The sequence below is a fragment of the Prorops nasuta genome, unplaced genomic scaffold, assembly GCF_024137725.1.
Source record: "Prorops nasuta isolate Cenicafe-Biocafe unplaced genomic scaffold, Cenicafe_Pnas_1.2 PNAS00021, whole genome shotgun sequence".
NCBI lineage: Eukaryota > Metazoa > Arthropoda > Insecta > Hymenoptera > Bethylidae > Prorops > Prorops nasuta.
The window spans coordinates 1,979,982-1,999,673 of NW_027116818.1; the positions used below are offsets into that span (position 1 = coordinate 1,979,982).

Consider the following 19,692-nt stretch of genomic DNA (forward strand, 5'->3'; position numbering starts at 1 on the left):
TTATTCAACCCTGCCTTACCCCTTTCTGCTTTATTCATATATTTACGCTTATATTTATTATTTAAATTAACTAGAATTTACCTATTAAATATCACTCGTCTGTAATCGAGTTAAAAATTTATTAGAAATTTTAATTAATAAGATTTTCGAGTTTTAGTTACTTCATTATGGTTCTCACTTCTTTCTAATTTCTTGCAATTAATCGAGTTGCTATTCCGGACTAGGGCTAACCGCCTCTTTAACCCCATCTTCTTATTCAACTCTTCCCTATATATATATATACCCCCTTCGTCCCTTTTATACATGTATGTATTCACAACTATACAACTGTCATTTAGATCCACTAGAATTTTCCCCTCAAATATTAGCTGTTTACAATGTACTACTACAAAATAATGCATGAGAGTTGTATCGATATTTTATCAAGAAATGTTATGTAGATAGTCATAGAAATTTAATTGCAAAATGTAATTAATAATATATTTATTTTGTAATAATAAAACTAAAAGAATCCAGTCGAGTTATATGTTTTTTATATAGGGCCAGCTACAATGTTTTTGGAGCAGTCATTAATCTGAATTTTAAATTCTTCTTAGAGATAATCCAAGTTCACAATTTTGCAACAGTTATACTATAGTTTCTTCTTCTATGTTATTTCTTGAAAAAGTCTAGCTAGCAGAGAGCAGAACACGTGTGTTTGTGGAGTCTGTTCTTCTAGAAACATCCCCCTATCCAGATTAATTTGTAACACTATAGAGACTCTTTGCAAATGAAGTTAAGAGGATTAGGGAGTTGATATAAGTAAGAGAGAAACAGAGACACGCGCGCAGATGGAACAGGCACACCCTATATATATGTATGTAGTATAACAGATAACGGGATATACTGTTTTCTCATTAGACTATAAATTATCAATGGATATTATTCAACAATTTCTTGCTTAGTGACATAATTAATTTTTGATCCTATTAGGGCAGCTATTAGGTACTTGAGAAAAGAGGCTCTGGTAACTTTGAAAAAATAATAAAAAAAGAACCTTAATACTCGTTCTTAAAAAAAAAAAGATTCATTCTAGCTCCAAACGGTCAACTGTAAAATAAAAATAACAATTAACAATATGAATTATTACAAATTCAACCAATCGTCTTCTCTCTGTGTACTCCATCAGCTTATTAGCCACTCTTCATGGTTATCCCTCTTCATCCATCTCTATCTTTTACGAAAGTGGGCTTGTTTTACGGGGTCCAGTCGATCACGACAGAAATTGAGATGGATAGACATCGACTGGAATAGTTAAGGGAGGATCAGAAGCTTACGAATACTTACTGACACTTGTACACATTTACGTATACTTCAACTTCCACGCAACTCTTATTCGTTGCTGTCTCTCTCTCTCTCTCTCTCTTTCTTACAAAAACTTTGCAATTAATTCATACTTTACAGGTTTAATCAACAGAACCAACGATCACATATATTACAGCATAAATTATGAAAGGTTCTTAAATTGAGAAAAAGGAATAAGAAATTAAGCAAGCAAATACAAGAAAATTAAAGTGATACCAAAATGGCGGCCTAGTGTAGAACTTAGGCTGAATTAGGAAGCTTACCAATGGCTACTAACATTTGTAAACATTTACACACACTCCAGTTTCTCACGCAGCTCTTCCTCGTCCCTTTCCCTACACTCACACACACAAACCAAAAGTTTATAATCAATTCATACACTTTATGGATTTAATTAATAACCAGTGATTATAATGGAAGAAAATTAGAATGATACCAAAATGGCGGCCCGTTGTAAAATCTGACACGGATGCAGTTGGAGAACCGAAGGATAGAAAAGGAAACTGTCTCGAGCACTGTGAAAAGAAGAAAAGTGCTTTCGTGTGTTGGTAATTCGTGTATGTGTAGGTGGATCCAAGGGAGCACGGAATGCCAAAGCTTACGACTTTAATTAGACGTCCATTTTGCGGTGGAAGTCTGTACGCCTTCCGCTTGAAAACAAATTGGAGTCTAATTGGTCCGTAACTTTAGAGATCCGTAATCGGTTTTCATTGAAACTTATTTCTCTCCTTGCTGCTCACGCTAGCTCTGCTCTTTCGCAAAAGTAAAGATGACTTTTGTGGAAAAAAGCAACAGTTAAAAATATAGTGTATTTTTCTCAACAACCAAGTTTATCCACGCAAGCAAATTATCCAGCCGATGAGCGTGTACCTAGGGGATAATCGGGCCTTTCAGGCCTGAAACGCGATTAAGATTATGAAATTTGAAATTTCGTGTTTCGAGAAACGCCTTGGGGCTTGCTTGACTTTGTAGCTGTGACAGTAGATTCGCGCGTGAGAGACTAACGGATTAATTCGGATGTTCCAGGACCAAATAAACTGTGAGTAAAGCTGTGTGGAAAACCAAGAGAGAGAGAGAGAGAGAGAGAGAGAGAGAGAATTACTCAATAGACATCTACAAATGGCCTATCAATATTCACCAATACCCTAATTCCAGTAATTGAATTCTTTGATCAAATTTTCTTCGTTAGAATGAATCATCTATTATACCTGTATCTCTGTTTTTCCTCCCATTCAAAATTTCATAATTATTCTAACATTCTATTAATTATTAAAAAACTAATCTGACTAATTGCATCAAATTGTGTTACATATATGTATAAACAATAATTATAAATAATCACTGATCGTGTTTCTTCATTATTTCATAATAATAGCTTCTGATCAATCTGTTTCAAATTTAGATTACAATTAATCATCGATTGAAAATTTCACTCCAGGATATAAAGTTTAAAACCAAAGTCTCTAGATATCGTATGAAGTATTGTGAAACACTGGGAAAAGTTGGCTTTTGTAAAACAACAAAACTTTAATTGCTATTTAAGACCGACAAAGACTCGCGAGAACAATGACAATTGTTTAAAATATTATTAAATTATTATGCAAAGGTGTGTGCATATTTTTTAATTTATTAATTAGTTGTTATTAAAATTATTGATCGTATATTATTAGACGATTAATATGTTGCGTGTTGGTGGTTTGTTTATTTAACTTTAATATGGGAAACACACCTAAAATTCTCAAGCATGCCTTTCAACTCTGTACAAGCTGGTTGGGTGGATATAATCAGGATGCTGGCAATCAGCTGGTCTGCCGGTACTTTCCCTTCGTCATCCGGTCATCTAGTTAAATAACACAAAACAATGAACTCATATTACATATATACTATAGTAAATGTACCTATAAATAATCTTTCTTTCACTTTTTTACTTTGTTATCTCTCGCCTATAAATAACATAATAAAAATTGCATCATCTCTGTAACCACTTAGATTAAATATCACATAAAATTCATTGCAAATTATTATTTATCTCGATATATATTTTTACTAAAAGAATCAGTTATCTTTTTTAATTTGCAAGTAACAAAATAAGGTGTTAAACGAACAAGAATAATTGGAATTGGGAGAAAAAAACTGGGACAATCAAAATAGCGTTAAAATTATTATTAATTTACAGCATGTATAACGAAATTTTAAACAAAGTTGAAAATTGCAAACTTGTATAATTATCTTATATTCAGGGAACCATTAGAGGCCGAAAATATGACGGTTCATGATCGAACGAGAAACGATTCCTCATCCCACTTGCGTAAAAACGTGAGTGGAAAACGATGTAATTGAATTAAACAGCCAACTTGATTAATCATTGTTGTACGAATCAGTCGAGTCTAGTTTTAGCGTTACCCTTCAAATTTTTGAAATGGATAAATTATCAGCTAATATTTTGAATAAAGGTACGTGAAATGTTGTATATATAATATTAATTGAAAAAAGTTGTAATCAACTGACACAGGAACAAGTAGATATAATGGGCACGATTAATCTATATTAGTGGATTGGGTAGATCCAACTTGTGCCTGTAACGAAGAAGTGGCCAGGCCAGACGGGATTTTCTGGCCAATAAGGGGAGTGCGCTGGAAACATGTTAGGTATGACAAACAGCAGTGGCTGGAATGAAAAAGTGACAGTCAAGAAGGATCTGAGAGTTTCCACCAAAAAGCAGTCCACACTCGTCTTAGAATTTTGTTGATTCCAAATAAATATTTCAGACAAATGTAGACAATTTTTCTACAAATACTTTTTCACGTTTGAAACACACTATACAGATCACAGTACTAATATTATTAAATTTTTACAAAAATTGGTTGCTGGCAATGACAAAAGGCCATGTTATATGTATATAATAAAGACTAATATAAACATAGCCTTTTCCCAGATTTGCGCTTTTATTATAAAAATAAACAAATATTATTTTATGGAAAAGTAACAATATATTACAATTTATACATGAAACAATAGAATCGTATTTTAATTAATATTGATCACGCTTGGAGTGTGGGTAGAGTTAACATAACAAGTTGGAAACACGTGAATATGATCATTTAATTGATAAAAATCAATAGGGAAAGGGTAAAAAGTGATCTCGTTAAAACATCATGCAATTCACAGGATGTATTTCTTTCTTTCTACATTCTGTTGGGAATCTTTGTTAGAATGCATCGAGTTGATATGATATAACGCAAGTTACCAGGAACTTTGTAATTGAATTGATTAATTCTGCAAAGCGAGACTAACGAGCAAGGATAAAAATAAAATTGAGAGGGGATATAGAGGAGATTGAAGGGGTTGAAAGTGAGAAAGGGAATGAGAAGGGGTGAAAAAAGGAGAGAGACGAACACTGCATCGATCGCCTCAAATACGAGACGAGATTTTCCTCGAGTTCTGAAAACACAATTATATAATCCCTAAAATTTATTAAAACGTATATACATCTCAATAGTATTAGCTGTAATTAATATAATAATGAAGAAATAAAAAACTTTCAAAAGAAATAATGAGAGAAGTGTTGTTATCATAAATCATTTGAATTTAATGTTTCTTTGATTTTTTTCACACAGTAGTGTCTTTCTACTGACATTACATTATTTTTGACGAAATTAAGAAAAGAAATACTTTCACAGATTTCTCATTAAGTTCACACGTTTAATAGAACGGGAGCTCAAACCAAGATATCTTTGCTTCAAAGGATCCCATTTTAATTTCACGTTCTTTAATAGTAACGAGCCCCTATTCTGCAAAGTTCGAGAGCATCGACAAACTTTTTCTGCTTCTCTTCTTCTTTCTCTTTTTTGCTCAAACGAACGTATTTAATTAATTCATATAATTTATGGCTCATCAAACAGTTTTGCTTTACTTATTATTCTCCCTCCCCTCTTTTCTCATAGTTTAGAAAAAATGAGTAATGTTTTCAATGAAATTTAAAATATGTTAGAATAATTTAAAGTTTAAGAATTTTTAAAGCACTCGAGTGTAATAAATTAGCAGGGTCTAAAAAGTTCTTTTAAATCATTCCATTCACTTATCGATTACAGTAGAATGATCTAAATTTTTGCATTGTTTTTAGAAAGACGATTATATAGCATTAAACTTGGTTTTTACCTACCATGTAAAAGTAGAAAGGAAACTTGCTGATCGCTTGCAGAGCACTCTAGCCAACTGCTGCAACTTGAACTTCTACCTAGAAATTGTGGAGAAATGGTTTCACTTGAAATTTCTTTTGGATATTTCAAGAAAAAAAGTATTCTAAAAAGGAAGAACTAGGATTAATTTAATTTTCGTATTATATTTGCAATACTGACAATAGAATTTCGTACAGACGGTTTACGAACTTAATTTTTATATATCGAAACAAACAAAATTTGATGCAAATAATCATTTCTTAATGAAGTCGGATTATTTATTTAAAAAACTGAAAGAGTAATATCATTATCACTATTCAAAGTAACATTTATTTGAATTTTGTAAAATCTTTTTAGTATATCCTTTAAAGCATTATAGCATTTCAGTAAATACAAATAGCCTCAATAAACAATCAGTTTAGTCAATCTTTAAGATATCTCAGACTCTATTTATCCAAAAGCAGCAAATAGTATTGAAGCGAACAAACTCTTTCATTCCACGAGCAGTCAAAAGACAGTATGCCATATATATAAAAATTTACGAAAACTATATATTTATACAAAAAAATCGATGAACTATTGTTTTTTTCTGATATTTCGACATAAGGAAAAATACTTCAAGGGATCTCATTTTAAGAAATATGAAAAGTCTGGTCGAAAAACGATCTCATCTGGCTGGGGGATCGAATAACGAGGGGTTACTATGAATTATGGTTTTCGTTTCGCATGCCGAGGATCAGTAGCTATGTTACTGTCCTCCCAGCAGAATCTGATTTTTCACCTACGTGACTTGTCGCACTCCTGCCACCTACTTAATCTTCACCCCAACCACTTTCCCCAACTCCCATTTCCTTCATCCCCGTCCGAACCCTTGGCCCACCAAACTTTTATTCTTCCTAGCCCACACTTTCTCAAATCTTCTTCTACTACATGAATTATACAATCTGGCCAATCGGCCAAACACTCTCCCATTTTATTTCCTTTATAGCAACAATTACTATTTACAACAACCCTTACATCTTTCTATTCTCAAGTGAATTTTAGAAAATTATTAAAAAATTCCACTTTTAATCCCACAAAAGAACCAACTTTTATTTTATCACTCAAAGCTCTTTTTTATTCGCTTTTCGTTGAATGCAATTTCTTGTGATATTATATATAAATTCTCTGCCAAGGGATTTTCCATTTAATACCACTCCATCTCTTTCTACATTCTGAATTGCGCTTACATTAGAGTATAGCAAACTATTTATCCGAGTGAACCCACTGGACATTGGCGACATCGACAAAGCGACCGGTGTAATTCGTGCGGTTGGTCTTGGTCCGGCAAAACGCAGAGGATTCGCAAGCCGAGATTAATCGCCTTTAATACCATCGTGAACCGTTGTGCACCAAGCTTATAAGAAAACTAATAATACCTTCTATACTTGCACGATAAAATAGATTTATAATTTTCCAAAAAGCAACGTTTCATCCATCTTATATATATATATATATAGATATCTCTGATTAAACCTGGTATAAAAGTACAGAATTATTAATAATTTATCTTTAACTTCTCTAACTAAATTTAAACGTCGAGGAGAGTTTAAAAGAGGCTATTACACATTGAGTTACGAATCGTTGGCTGATTGCGGTGCACTGGTCCAGTTAGGGATCATTCGATAATATACCTCAGCTCGATATAACTCGTAAAGTTACTATATATAGATTGCTAACGTTAATGCAGCAGCCCTGACACCATCGTGCCACTCGTACCCAGAGACAATCATCGTCTCTCTCGATCAAATGTTATTCGACTTGGGCCATGCCTATCATCTTGTCGAGAAAGATGCGTAGATCCTAATCAGAATGGCCCTTCTAATGCAATCTCGTATGACACGCAAGATTTTGATAGAGAACCAGAGAATGTAGGAGGGAGAAAGATAAAAATAGAGAGTTAAAAAATATAATTATATTTTTAATAATATATTAGATTCTTGAGAGAACATATACATATATCTGATTCTAAACTAAATTTGGCCTTTTATCTTCGAATCCTGTGTTCAGCGAATTTCTATTTCCATTTTCCAAAAGTCAATTAAAAAAAAGACAGCCACGTGACGTCAGAGAAAGCAGCATTATAGCGTGTCGGACAGCGTATTATACAAGATACAATGGATGTCAGCTTGAGTGGCAGCGGGCTTGAGTTTCCAGCAACCTACACCCCCTTTCCACCCCCTCGTATCGCGTTACATAATCCAATCTGCCCCTGCGAGAGAGCTGCGAATTAAAAAAATGCATTTTATCAATAACTTGCTGTTACATTCATTAACTTTTTCCACGATCTGCATGTTTTTCATGCGTAAACCATATATTAATATAAAAATAATTGTTATAATGAAAATTGAATGTTCGTAGGTTGCGTTTCCTCAAGTAGGGTTAAATTTAATGGAATAGCGTTTCATTTGTACAAGGAGTAGAGAACAGTAACGTCAGGCACGTGAATAAATACACGGACGTACATCGAAGGATGCACATGTGTATAGAAAATTGAAGGTAGAGGATGAGATTGTATTTGTGAATACACAATATACCTTGCTTAGCAAGACAAATATTACGATTTGGATTACACAGCCCGGTGGGCCAGGACTTTCTCCTCTTTAAAGGAGAGACCCTATCCACTTTCCCCCTCCTTACCTCCTTCTCCCCACTACCGCAGAAGCACATTGGATTAATGGATTTAATCTGCTTAATGAACGCCACCCCCTCCCCCCTTAGCCTTCCAGGCACATCACGTTTTCCCAATTATAACCACATTCGCATGCCTTCTATACACCCTTTATCCTGGACAAATCCTCTGTTCATACTCCCTGAAATTGAGAACCATATAGCCATCAATGATGTTATTCTAAAAATTCCAAAAACTCTTGCAGCTGGATAGTAAATTCTTAGTTAAAGAGTAATCATACTCTGGATTAATAAATTTTTAAAATGTTAGAAATAATTTCAAACTCGATTAATGTTAATTGTATTTAGAAGAGACGACAGTACTCTCCGAAGCTTGTTTTTGGTATTTGGAGAAATGGGTTTTTGTGCCAGCTGTCCCGACCGATTAGCCCGTCCTCCGAGATGGGCTTTTCGCAAAAAGCTAGTCTTCATGAAGTTGAGCACAAAAGGCTCGTCCATTCCTGGTACAATTTGGACAATAGATAAGCGGCCAGGTCGGATTAATTAAACGTTAAAGGGAGACGATTAGTTAGCAAACTCGGCGCGTTGGATGGAAATTTATTATACCCAAAGCGACCACCCCCTTTGCGCTAACTCACCCAAACTCGTTCCCCCTCCCAATCTCTCAAACCCATGAAACCCTAGCCACAGACGAATCTTACCGGTACAAATGATAAGAAACCATTGTCCACAAACGATCCACGCTTATCTGCCACGTTATTTCTTACGTTGGAAATAATATTTCTGAACTATTCTCTTTTTGCACGGAAAATATCATATAAATTATCAAATGCAACTCTTACACATCTCACATGTCGATATGATGAAGCCTCATTTAATGTATATAGATTTGTTTGTTCTTCTTTTATATAGCAAAGAGTATTTCAAAAACATTAAGCATCACGTTTGAGAGAATTATGCAGGGATGCTAAAAGAAAGAATTTTTATTTTTCTTTAAAATAGATATGCTAATATTCTTCATACGGTACTCTCGATGCACGTTTGAAAGATCTTATTCGCAATTCTCTTTGAAACGTGGTGCTGGTTTTTCTTCAATGGATCATAATCTTTGTTCGATTCGCGCTATCGGAAAATTCATTTTTTTTTCGACTTTAAAATTTACGTAATGTATTACAAATATAAATACATTAAATACACGTACCACTAGATCTATTAGGAAAAATCTAGTAAAATAAATACACCTTCGCAAGTGTTTGAATAGGGATGCAAAATAAGAAAATTAACATTCGTTTTAGAGAAAAAATTTATTCATATAAAATTCTGTTTCTTCATATGTCCTTTACAATCTCTTCATTAGAAAGATATAAGAAAGCTATAATTAGGGGGAGGAGGAGATTGAGAAAATCTTTGAAGAGCTTTAGAGGGATTGAAGATTATGTTTATCATGTTCGCTACATTATTCGCGAATGGTGCATGGGATCCAATAGTTCACATGGAAAGATTTACTTCCGGTCACGTAGTGCGTTACGGGTTAGAGGACCCGGAGAAGAAACGTAACGAGCAGCCAGGCCACCAAGCGTGCACGCGGCTTAAATAAATCCGAGAAGCTACCGAAGAAAGATCAAATTAATCCGGCAGATTGGGACCACGCTTTTTCCATCCCTTCCTACACTGGTAAACCACCAGCCATCCCACAGAATTCCCGTTAATCACGCGTGCAATAACAAAACGTGGCTCCGACACATTCGCAAAATTTTCCACTATTACGATATACTGATTTTTATACGCAAATTGTACAGGGTCCAACAGTTAAAACGCTCTGGAGTATATATAGATATACAAAAAAATGTGGCTTTGTAATTATAATAGATATTAAAATTTTACATAGGACTATTTTGAAACGTTTTCTTATAGTTGTATCAAATTACCAATACAGTTTTTTGTTGCAACTTAAATTATTGTTAATATTTAAAAAATAATTATGTAAATAATAATGTATTGATTTATTTAAAACAAGGAACCATAGGAATATTCTAAATCTAAAGTTTTTTTAACATGTTTCTTTTTTTCAATAATTTTAGAGAGCTTGATGCCTTTTATTTTTGGTATAAGATTTGGTTATTTTTGGGTAATATGTAGCAGAGAGAAAATAATCCTTGCAATTCTTTTCAGTGACTAAGGACTCTCGAGACCTGGCAAGTAGGCCAAAGCTAAAGCTTATCTGGTAAATTGTTTAAGCAATTTGGCAGTGTTCCCAGCGTACCTCATCCATTTAGCAGCTAAATCAGATATTAACCAACGCGATAAATACGTGAGCTGCCGAAACTCGACGGGCTATCTCAACTCGATTAATTAATAGCCCATTTTCAAATATTTTCGTAAATTGAAAGGATTATTGTGGAGAGATCGAAATTTGAACAATGAATAAAATATTATTCTACTAACAGTAAAGCAAATTATTGTACGCTTCGAAATTTGTTATATAAATAATTATAAATTTATTAATTCCATCAATTGCTAATTATAAATTTTTAATTATGAACGACTACAATTCTTATTATAAACATTGTGTCTTCTAAAAAAAATTAATTATTATAACAAATTATTTTTGTTCTAGGGCAAATGTGAAATTTAAACATACATTGTTATTTTAAAATATTTCGAGAGTATATTCTTGATGTGCACTTTCAGTGTGCTCTGCGGTCACCGAAAACTGTGCGAGAAAACAAAACACTGCTTGTTTACTTCAGGAGCGATAGCATAGCTCAACACAACGCCAAAGTACAAATGTACACAACTCATTTCTCTGTTAGTCTGTTGACGAAATCTTTAGAGTTTATTACACGCCTGATTATTGCGTGTCATAAAACTGCGAATATTCGACAATTAATTGATATAAATCTCCGATATTAGTATCTAAGTTAATGTTAAAAAATAGTCCATATTTTTAAAGTTTTAGGTTAAACAAATAACGTATAATAAACTTTCCATCAGGAAAGACTCAACTGTAAACAGTGTAGTTCTAAGTTTTACCTCGTGAAATTCTTCACTTTTCTATGAAATCTAGTTAAATAATAATGTAAGTACTCCTTCTAAATTAATAATCTTCTGTAGGATTAAAATAAATTTCACTCTGTTTATCAATAAGTAGATATGCACTTGTTTGAAATGAAAGTAATATTTGTTTTAACGAGATTATTGTGAAATTAATATTATATATATATAAGTATTGATTACGCGTAGCTTGCTCTGATTGCATTGTATTTATTTCCAAATTTTCTTAACACTTTAGTTTATGACTATTAGTGCATTTCAATAATTAATGTATCTCCATAAAATTTTTGCTATCGATTATCTGTAAATAATACAGTTTTTCGATTGTTGTAAAAAAATGAATATTTAGTACATTTCTTTTCTCGTCTAATTAATTTGATAAAATATAATAATCAAATACTGTATCATTCATAAATACATAATATAGTCAATCAATTACTACTCAAAAATATATACAATTTACTTTGTTCATCTTTAAAAAATTACTGTAAATTCTTTTTAACTCTTGATCAAATTTATTTTGAAAACTTTATCTTTTTATTTTATATTTTTTATTTTTCAGAATTAATAACAATGCCAAGTAAAAAGAAGACAACGGGTGAGCATTCTTTTAAAATTGAATTTAAAAAATATATTGTCAATAATAAAACTATTTGTTTCCATTTTGTGTTCCTTCAGATGAAAATCAGTCTCTTCAATCAATGATGCAAAAGCAAATGCAGCAGCTTCATAAATTAAATAAAAATACTCAGCAAATGCAGCAAACATTGAACAATTTAAAAACATGTGTCAATCAAATTCCTACTGCGTCAAAATCATCATCCATGATGACACAGTTGTCCCAGTTGCTCGGGTTTTCATCATCATCAACACTACAGACGATGCCAAAAATATCATTAGTACCTATAGTTTCAACGGTACATGCAGAACCAACAGTACCAACAATGTTGACACTTTTACCTGCATCAGCAGTAACAACTGCACCAATAATACCAGCAACACGTCCGGCGCAAGCAGAGTCGGAGACACTGCATTCGCAAGTAGGAACATCAACACAAATATTACCAGCAATGCAACTTGTACAAGTAGCATTAACAGCACAATCTTTACCAATGGTAGCAGAAGAACTGCCAGTACAAGTATTACCAGCAGTACAGACTACAAAGCTTGCACAAGCAGCAGCAGAACAACAATCTGCAGAAATAGCAACAGAGCAACAGCCTAAAGAAACAGCAGCAGCGCAACGATCTACAGAAGCAGTAATAGAACAGCAACCTGCAGAAACAGAAAAAGAAAAAAAACCTGAAGCAACGGAAGCAGAAAAGGAACCTGTAGATACAGAAGCAGAGCAAGAAGCTACACCAGTAGCATCAGAAAGGCAACCTTCGCAAGGAGGGGCAGAGACGTTGTTTATGCAAGTAATACCACCAGTGCAAATACAACCAGCAACAAAACTTGTGCAAGCAGTGTCAGAAACATTGCTGGTACCAGCAGCATCAACAGAAAAGTTTCAAAAGGTAGTAATGGGGCAACAGTGTTTCTTAGTGCTACCACAATCAACAAATCAATTTATGCAGTTAGTAGCAGCAACAAATTTCGCAGAATCACTATCAGCAACACAAGATGCGTCAGCAGAACCAGCAACAGCAACAATCGAAAGATCAACAAAAAGAAAAAAACTAGCATCCGCAACTACTTCAACGTCAACGAATGATACTGCTTCTATGAATAATACTAAAAATAAGGGTAAAAGAATGGAGCTAACAGTAACCTTACCACGTAATAATTTTTATTTCTTTTGTTTCAAAACTTTTGTTAATAGAAGTAGACTAAAATATGTAACTTTTTATTATTATAGTACAAGAAACAATGGATAGAGAAGTCAGTCATGGACGCCCTATTCGTGGTAAGACTAATAATCATTGTAGTACACAGCACAGTTGCAATAGGAGCTCATCAGTTACACGAAATAATAATCGAAATAATAATGGCAAGATAAATTGGAATATTGATCGCAGGCGTCATCGTAATAGTAACTACAACTACGATAGTATTAGTGATCATAGGCGTAATTATATTCATACTCACGATCTGAGTTTGAGCCAACGCCTTGGACCAAGCTTTGTTTGGGACCATAACCAGGATTTTAGCGAGGACTTTACGCATCCCTACATACAAGAGCAAGAAGCATACTTTGTTATATAACAAATAACTACGTGAGTTTTTATTTAAATACAAAAATATAGCAATTACAAAAATATATATATACAATCATTACATTAAATTTGTACTAATAAACCTTCTTCGTTCCAGGTGTAAGATTCATTAAATAAAAAATAAACCGGCATAACGATAAACTATTGATTCTGCTGTCCTTCACATATTTTGTTTCCTGCAGAAAAAATGAGCGTCAGTGAATCTGTTTTTTATTCGATCAACTGCAGTTGGCAGGCTGTCCGGTAAAATCGAGGAGGCATAAAGAGTCGAACGTAACCGTGGACGATTTAATCGACGAGGGTGATTCCTGGTCGATTGTTTTTACCCACACACCGTGCACATTTAATGTACAATATATAGGATATTCAGGCAAACCCAAACCAAAAGCAAAGGGGTTTTCTCGGTGACAGCGTCGTCCTGGGGAGCTTTTTGTTTCAGTGGCAAGGACGCTGCAGCGTTAGGAATTTTGTGCCTGATGTAACGTAACATAGGGTTGTTGGAGGGTGGTGGAGGAGGGGGGACTGCAAGAGGGAGGAAACCATCCGGTCTGGAACTCCGCTAACTAATTGCGACTAGCAATTTGTCACGTAGACAAATGGCGGCTCGTCAGCTCGTAACAACACAGTTGCCTGCGGTTTCCTCCCCCTTAACATCCACCCCTCCCAAAATTTTAACCCTCCCCTCCAACATTTCCAAACACTTGATATCCTTTACCAGAAAATTTTCAAGTGTATTCCTTTTTAAAACTAACTCCACCACCCTCTCATCCCCCAACCAAGCTTTTTTGCCCACCACCAGAAACTCCCGGCAACACTGACTCCTCTAAAATGTTTCCTTTACCTGCGTGTAGACGTTCAAAAGCTTTTAACTCTCCGGTAAGCTGGCTGCTTCAATCTCTGACATTTTTCCCTACTCCCTCTAATTCAGGGTAGGTAAGGGGGGGGGGGTGGAAAAAACTTAAAAATGTATGAGCTCTGATTTATGTAGCAAGAATATTTTCAAAAAAAGTCCTGAAGAATTTATTTTCATACACAGGATATTCTAAATTCACATTGATCTGTCTCTGTTTCTTTATTTAAAATATTTTTAGAAATGGAAAGAAGATGAGGGTGTAGGGGATGTAGTAGTGTATATTGTAGAGGGGGTAAAGGTTCGGGAAGAATAATGAGAATCAGAGTAGGATTTATCGACGCAATCCACGATCAATATTTAATTCGAGTACAAATCGTCAGAAAGCGATCAGCCAGGCTTAAAGTACTGATGCGTGTGCGTATGTGAGTTCGTGCACGTGTTGGTACCAGTTTACATGCAAACGTGTGTGCTCGTATGCTTGCATTCTTCCATAATGCATTGGTATTTGCAATGCCATGCGTCTTGGTTTGAGCTTGAATTACGATTTTCGGTACGGTGCTCCTTGCTTTCAAATTCATTCGTTCAAATTTATCGACAAGAAGCGAATTATGTTTAGTTTCTACGTATACACGCACACACGGAAAAGCCACGAATACTTGGCTGACACGAAGCCTTTAATAGAAACTTTCAAGTGGGGGTGGGTTCGTCAAAGCTCTTCAATTCCTCCGCATATAAATTTATATAGCTGATTGTGTTTTTCTGTTGTGGAAGTGTGTGATTTTCTTTGAAAGAGAAGAATCAACTTTGAAACTAATCTGAAACCAGTAAAATTTGTAACTTTTCGACTCGAGGGATAAATTTAAAGTTAGACGAGAGGATCTTGTAAATCGTCGTAAGAAATGCGTATTGTGGATTATCCGAGGAATTTAGTGGCAGGTTGAACGTAATATTAAGGAGGTTTCTGCTTAAACGTTATGCAGAAAGAGAAAAGGGATAAAGGAGAGTAAAATAGAGGGGGGGGGGGGGGGGGAGGAGTTTCGAAAGGGGATCTCTGGCTATAAAGACCAGCCTCGTTACACTTACAAGCCAAATGAGGGGCTGAAGGGGATTTTAGGGGCGAGAGGCAAAGGAATACCCAACGAAATTGAAGAATAAAGCTGAAAGTCAAAGATGAGCGTAGCTAGGGCAAAGTTTATTCGATCTTGTACAATGGCTTGACAATCAAAGTTACGAAGAAAGGGTTAATCTTTTCAGGAAAATTAAGCTCAGCACGTTCGTCCCTGAAGAATTACTGTAACCGACCAGAAATGTTCGTTACTTTTCTAATAAAGCGTATATATATATATATATATATATATTTCTTCATCGTGTACATACTTGTACAATTATACTGTCGTCATGATTATTTAAATAACGAGAATATTACTATACTACTATAAACAGAATATTCTTAAATTTAAATATTAAAAATGTCAAAGCTTTTGCATAAAATTACTCGAGAAAGAAATTGTTTATTTTTAAACAACGAGCAAACAGTAGTGAATGTGTTGAGATTTTTATGCTTTTCGGTTTGCCAGATTGCTTTTAGTAGTTGTAGAGTTCTATGTCTGGGATTTTGAAGTGGTTGAAGCAGAAATAGAAAGAGACTGAGAGAGTGCAAGGGAGAAAGAGAGTGGTTAACAGAAAGAGAGAGAGAGAGAGAGAGTCACAAGGTTGAAAGGAATAGAAGAAGGAATCGCAAGGGGCAGTGTGAGATTGAAATCATGTTCTCCGGATAAGAAGTGGCTTGTAGGAAAAGGAGCAGTCCAAGGGATTTTTCTATAAGGCAAAAGAGGGGAGATGGGGTGCCTGACAAATATCGTATGAAATATGACCAGGCAAGAGTGTGTGCTGCTCATTTCTGCGATTTTCACGAGACACGAGAGAAACGATGCTAGCCACGTCAGGGAAATTTGTTACGGGCTTCCACGAATTTGTCTCGGCCTGAGTCTCTTACACCTATCGAGAGGTCGATTCTCAAATCCATTTTTCACTTCCATCCAGCCTTTCATGCGTCCAAGTCAAGCTCGACCAAAAATATTCCATTAAATAACCCTTTTTTCAGCCTTTATCTATATACCCAACGTTTTATGCTTGGTTTCAGATATATATATATATATACTATTTTTCATGAAAAATCTGTGCAAAAAAAATATAAGATAAGCAAATAGAAAATATCTTGTTCAAATTTTACTTACATTATCAAGTTATGAGCTTAAACGAATTCCCTCTGGCTATGTGCTCCTCGAAGGGTTATTCTATGAGTTTGGGTAAGGGCTCAAAAGTAAGAGAGGAAAAAAGGGTGACGCGTGTTTTCAGCACGCGTTGAAATTTCGTAACGAGAAACTCGCCTGGAGCTTTACTAATTATGGCCCGCAGGAATTCTTGCCAGGCAGCGTTCCGAAGTCCAGTACGCAACTCAACATTCGAAATAACGAATGCAATTTGTCGGAGCTGACTTTTCTAACGATCTACCCCACCTTCCACCCCCTCTTCCATCCCTCTTGACTCGTAAATTTTATATTTTCTTATCGTACAGTTTACAAGATATTTCTGAGGCTTTCTCTAAAAAAAATAATTATTGCTCGCAACGTTAATGTGTACAGTTTGATGTATATAGAAATGATTTATGTATTTTTTGTTCACTGCAAAATTACAAACGAGAAATAGATAGCGAGATAAAAATGTTTTCCATCCTCTCGTACAGTATAATTAGCTTAATGATGCTGTTTTTAGAGACATAATAAATTTAAAAGAGAAAGCGTGTACCCTATGTGGCAGTAAGAAGATGTATGTTATTCTATAATCGCACAACAGCTTTGTTCTTCAGCTATATTTCTGCTTATAAATTATTTAGAAATTTTATACCGCCTCCAGCAATCTGCATTAATCTCCTCCATCTAGATTTTCGTTGGCTTTATTTTTCGAGTTACAGTGGACCCGTAAAAAAACTGGGGAAACTCCTTTACGCTTATTTTACATAAGTCATTTAAAATTGTACCTTTATAATATTCCGAAGGGAGGGGGAGTGAGAGAGACGAGGAATGTTGTTAAATGAAAACAACGTATAAAAACACTTTTTGCCTGCTTAAATGAACAAAAATTGTACAATTAATTTAGAAATCATTTCTAACGAGAATGCTTCTTTACGAATTTTCTTTTGTATACACAAAATCAATCTAATTTGTCGTGGCAAAAACTGTAATGAACGAGAGGAGAAAGACTCGTTGAGTTACATTAACTACGAGCTTAATTCCTATTTATTTTTTGCCCAAAAGTGGGATGCTTGACCTAATCCAGGAATCCCTTGGTCTTGGGGGGCTAAAAAGCTTTGGTTGTAAGCACGTGTATCTGGTGGTTAAATGGGGTGGATGAGAGGGGGTGGGGGAGAGACTGTTACTTGGAAGCTTCAGCGGAGCTGAACGGGTTCGTTACGGTTTTTCTAGCCGGGGCGAATATATCACGCCATTAGTCACGTGTCAGTCGGGCGACGTGCATAGATCGCGTCTGGTCAAGCAGCTTTTTCAACGGCCAAATAAAATATCGCTACAGAATAGTCCTGGGGAACCGATAAAAGCTCTGAAACTCATCCCCTCTCCCTCTTACCCCTCTACAAATTGCTTCATCTTAGCTCGTCTTGCTATAAATGACACTTCCCACTGAAAAATTCACATTTCTTGACTGATCATAAATTCCTTTCACTACTTGCACAATTCCCTAGCTACAAACCTCCCTTCGTTCTTTTTCCACTTGATTCCACTCCTCGATGGTAAAAATCTAATTGATCGATTCTTCATTTTGTTATCGTTATCAACGTCAATTTTAATTAGTAAAACTAATTATAATAAAGAAAATTGCATATATAATTGCCAGTTTAAGTTTTTAGTTTATATGTATCATAAAATGGATGAAATAGGTCATTTTTAGTATCGTGCATGAAAGAATTTCAAGTGAGTTTTAACGAGATTATTGGTCCTTCTGTTTGACGATTTGTCGAGATTGTTTTTCTCCTCGCGAGGCAATGGGAATGGAGAAGCTTATATCTCTTTTTTTCACACGGAAAATCGCAGCAGGGGCTAACGAATCTCTTCGCAGGCGTGGCAAAGAAATTTGTGAGGCGCTCGTCGCTTAAATGGGATTTCGTCCTTTTTTTCTCCTTTCAGCTTTTTTCTCTATCTTCCCCAGCCGGAATCCACGACCATAAATACCGTTCTGGAAAAAAAATAAAGAAGCTAGCTGAATCTCTATTTTTTTCCTCATCTCCACCCTTCCCCCCTCACACTCTCACTCTCACACTTTCATTCTCCTTCCCCCCATTGTCCCACGAACTAAGCCAAATATCTGCATATCCCTTGAATTAATCTCACAGAATTCAACATTAGCCCTCTTATTCCACTCTTCTCCACTTTTCATTGAGAAAGTGGCGCGAGAAAAAACCTCTTTTCAATTTCTGTTTACCCTTCCTCGTGCAAGAGTGCCAAGCTGATCATTTAAGCCATTGAAAATTGAATTTCTATGGAAGTCATTATCTTTTCAATCAATTGGTTGTTTTCAACAGTATCCTTTTATTTTATTAAAATTGTCAATGAGATGAGGACGAAAGTGAAAACGAAAAATCTCTGTATTGAAATTTCACAAATGACTTTTGTGCAATCTCGTATAATTAAGTTGCTCTTCGGTATGACTGGCACTGGTACTCGAAAAACTTGATGTAATTATGGAAGGAATATTGACAGTAGAGGTGAGACTAGTGTGGAAAGGGTGAGGGTAGGAGGAAAAAAGGGATTTAATTTTAAAACGATTTATGAAAAGAAAAGTAATTCTAGAGGAAGAATAATGAAGAAAGAAGATGGGTAAAGTTAAGGAAGAAAATAGGGGTTTTAAGGGGAGGAAAATGCAATAAAATTAGGAAATATTGAATCGAAGTGCATAAATAGAGAAAGACGAGCTTCGAAAAAGTGCACATCTGGAGAGTTGTATAAAATTAAGGATTAGGAAGGGAAGAGCTTGGAGAGTGAAAGAAATAAGTGGAAAGAGGATAGGAAGACTAGGAAAAAGTTAAAGGAAGCATCGTTTATCTTATGCTCTGAGATGGAAGTAAAGAAGTGTATGAGAGTAAGGATTAGTAGAGAAGGGTGGAGGAGAAAAACAGTAAAATAAAGACAAACAAATGAAGTCAAAAAGGGAAAGAGAAAGAAATTGATAAATATGAATGAATGAAATGGAGGAAGGTCTAAGGACAAAGATATGAAATAATAAAATATAGAGGGGGGGGGGGGAGATAGATAAACTGTGACAGAGTGAGTAAGAGGAAAAATGAGAGAGAGAAGGAAAGAAA

General features: G+C 35.0%; 1 protein-coding gene across 4 annotated transcripts; it reads left to right on the plus strand.

Annotated features, from left to right (window-relative positions):
• Nucleotides 1–10,535: 10,535 nt before the first annotated feature.
• LOC136781041 (uncharacterized) lies at nucleotides 10,536–13,831 on the plus strand. Of its 4 annotated transcripts, none has more exons than XR_010823859.1 (7): nucleotides 10,536–10,653; nucleotides 10,810–11,271; nucleotides 11,809–11,844; nucleotides 11,925–13,025; nucleotides 13,105–13,152; nucleotides 13,265–13,462; nucleotides 13,560–13,830. XR_010823859.1 is itself a non-coding variant. In XM_066739711.1 (7 exons), the coding sequence occupies exons 3-6, from the start codon at nucleotides 11,820–11,822 to the stop codon at nucleotides 13,449–13,451; spliced, it is 1,413 nt and encodes a 470-aa protein (XP_066595808.1). In that variant the 5' UTR covers nucleotides 10,536–10,653; nucleotides 10,810–11,271; nucleotides 11,809–11,819; the 3' UTR covers nucleotides 13,452–13,462; nucleotides 13,560–13,831. The 4 variants fall into 4 exon arrangements, 3 of the variants coding, with proteins under 3 accessions (XP_066595808.1, XP_066595806.1, XP_066595807.1); XM_066739711.1 differs by having other exon boundaries at nucleotides 11,925–12,763; nucleotides 12,824–13,025; nucleotides 13,105–13,462; nucleotides 13,560–13,831; XM_066739709.1 differs by having other exon boundaries at nucleotides 13,105–13,462; nucleotides 13,560–13,826.
• Nucleotides 13,832–19,692: the final 5,861 nt, after the last annotated feature.

Coding starts and splice junctions, on each gene's coding strand:
- LOC136781041 (XM_066739709.1), top strand. CDS start 11,820: ATGCCAAGTAAAAAGAAGACAACGG. Junction 11,845..11,924: donor AAGTAAAAAGAAGACAACGG/GTGAGCATTCTT, acceptor GTGTTCCTTCAG/ATGAAAATCAGTCTCTTCAA. Junction 13,026..13,104: donor GCTAACAGTAACCTTACCAC/GTAATAATTTTT, acceptor TTATTATTATAG/TACAAGAAACAATGGATAGA.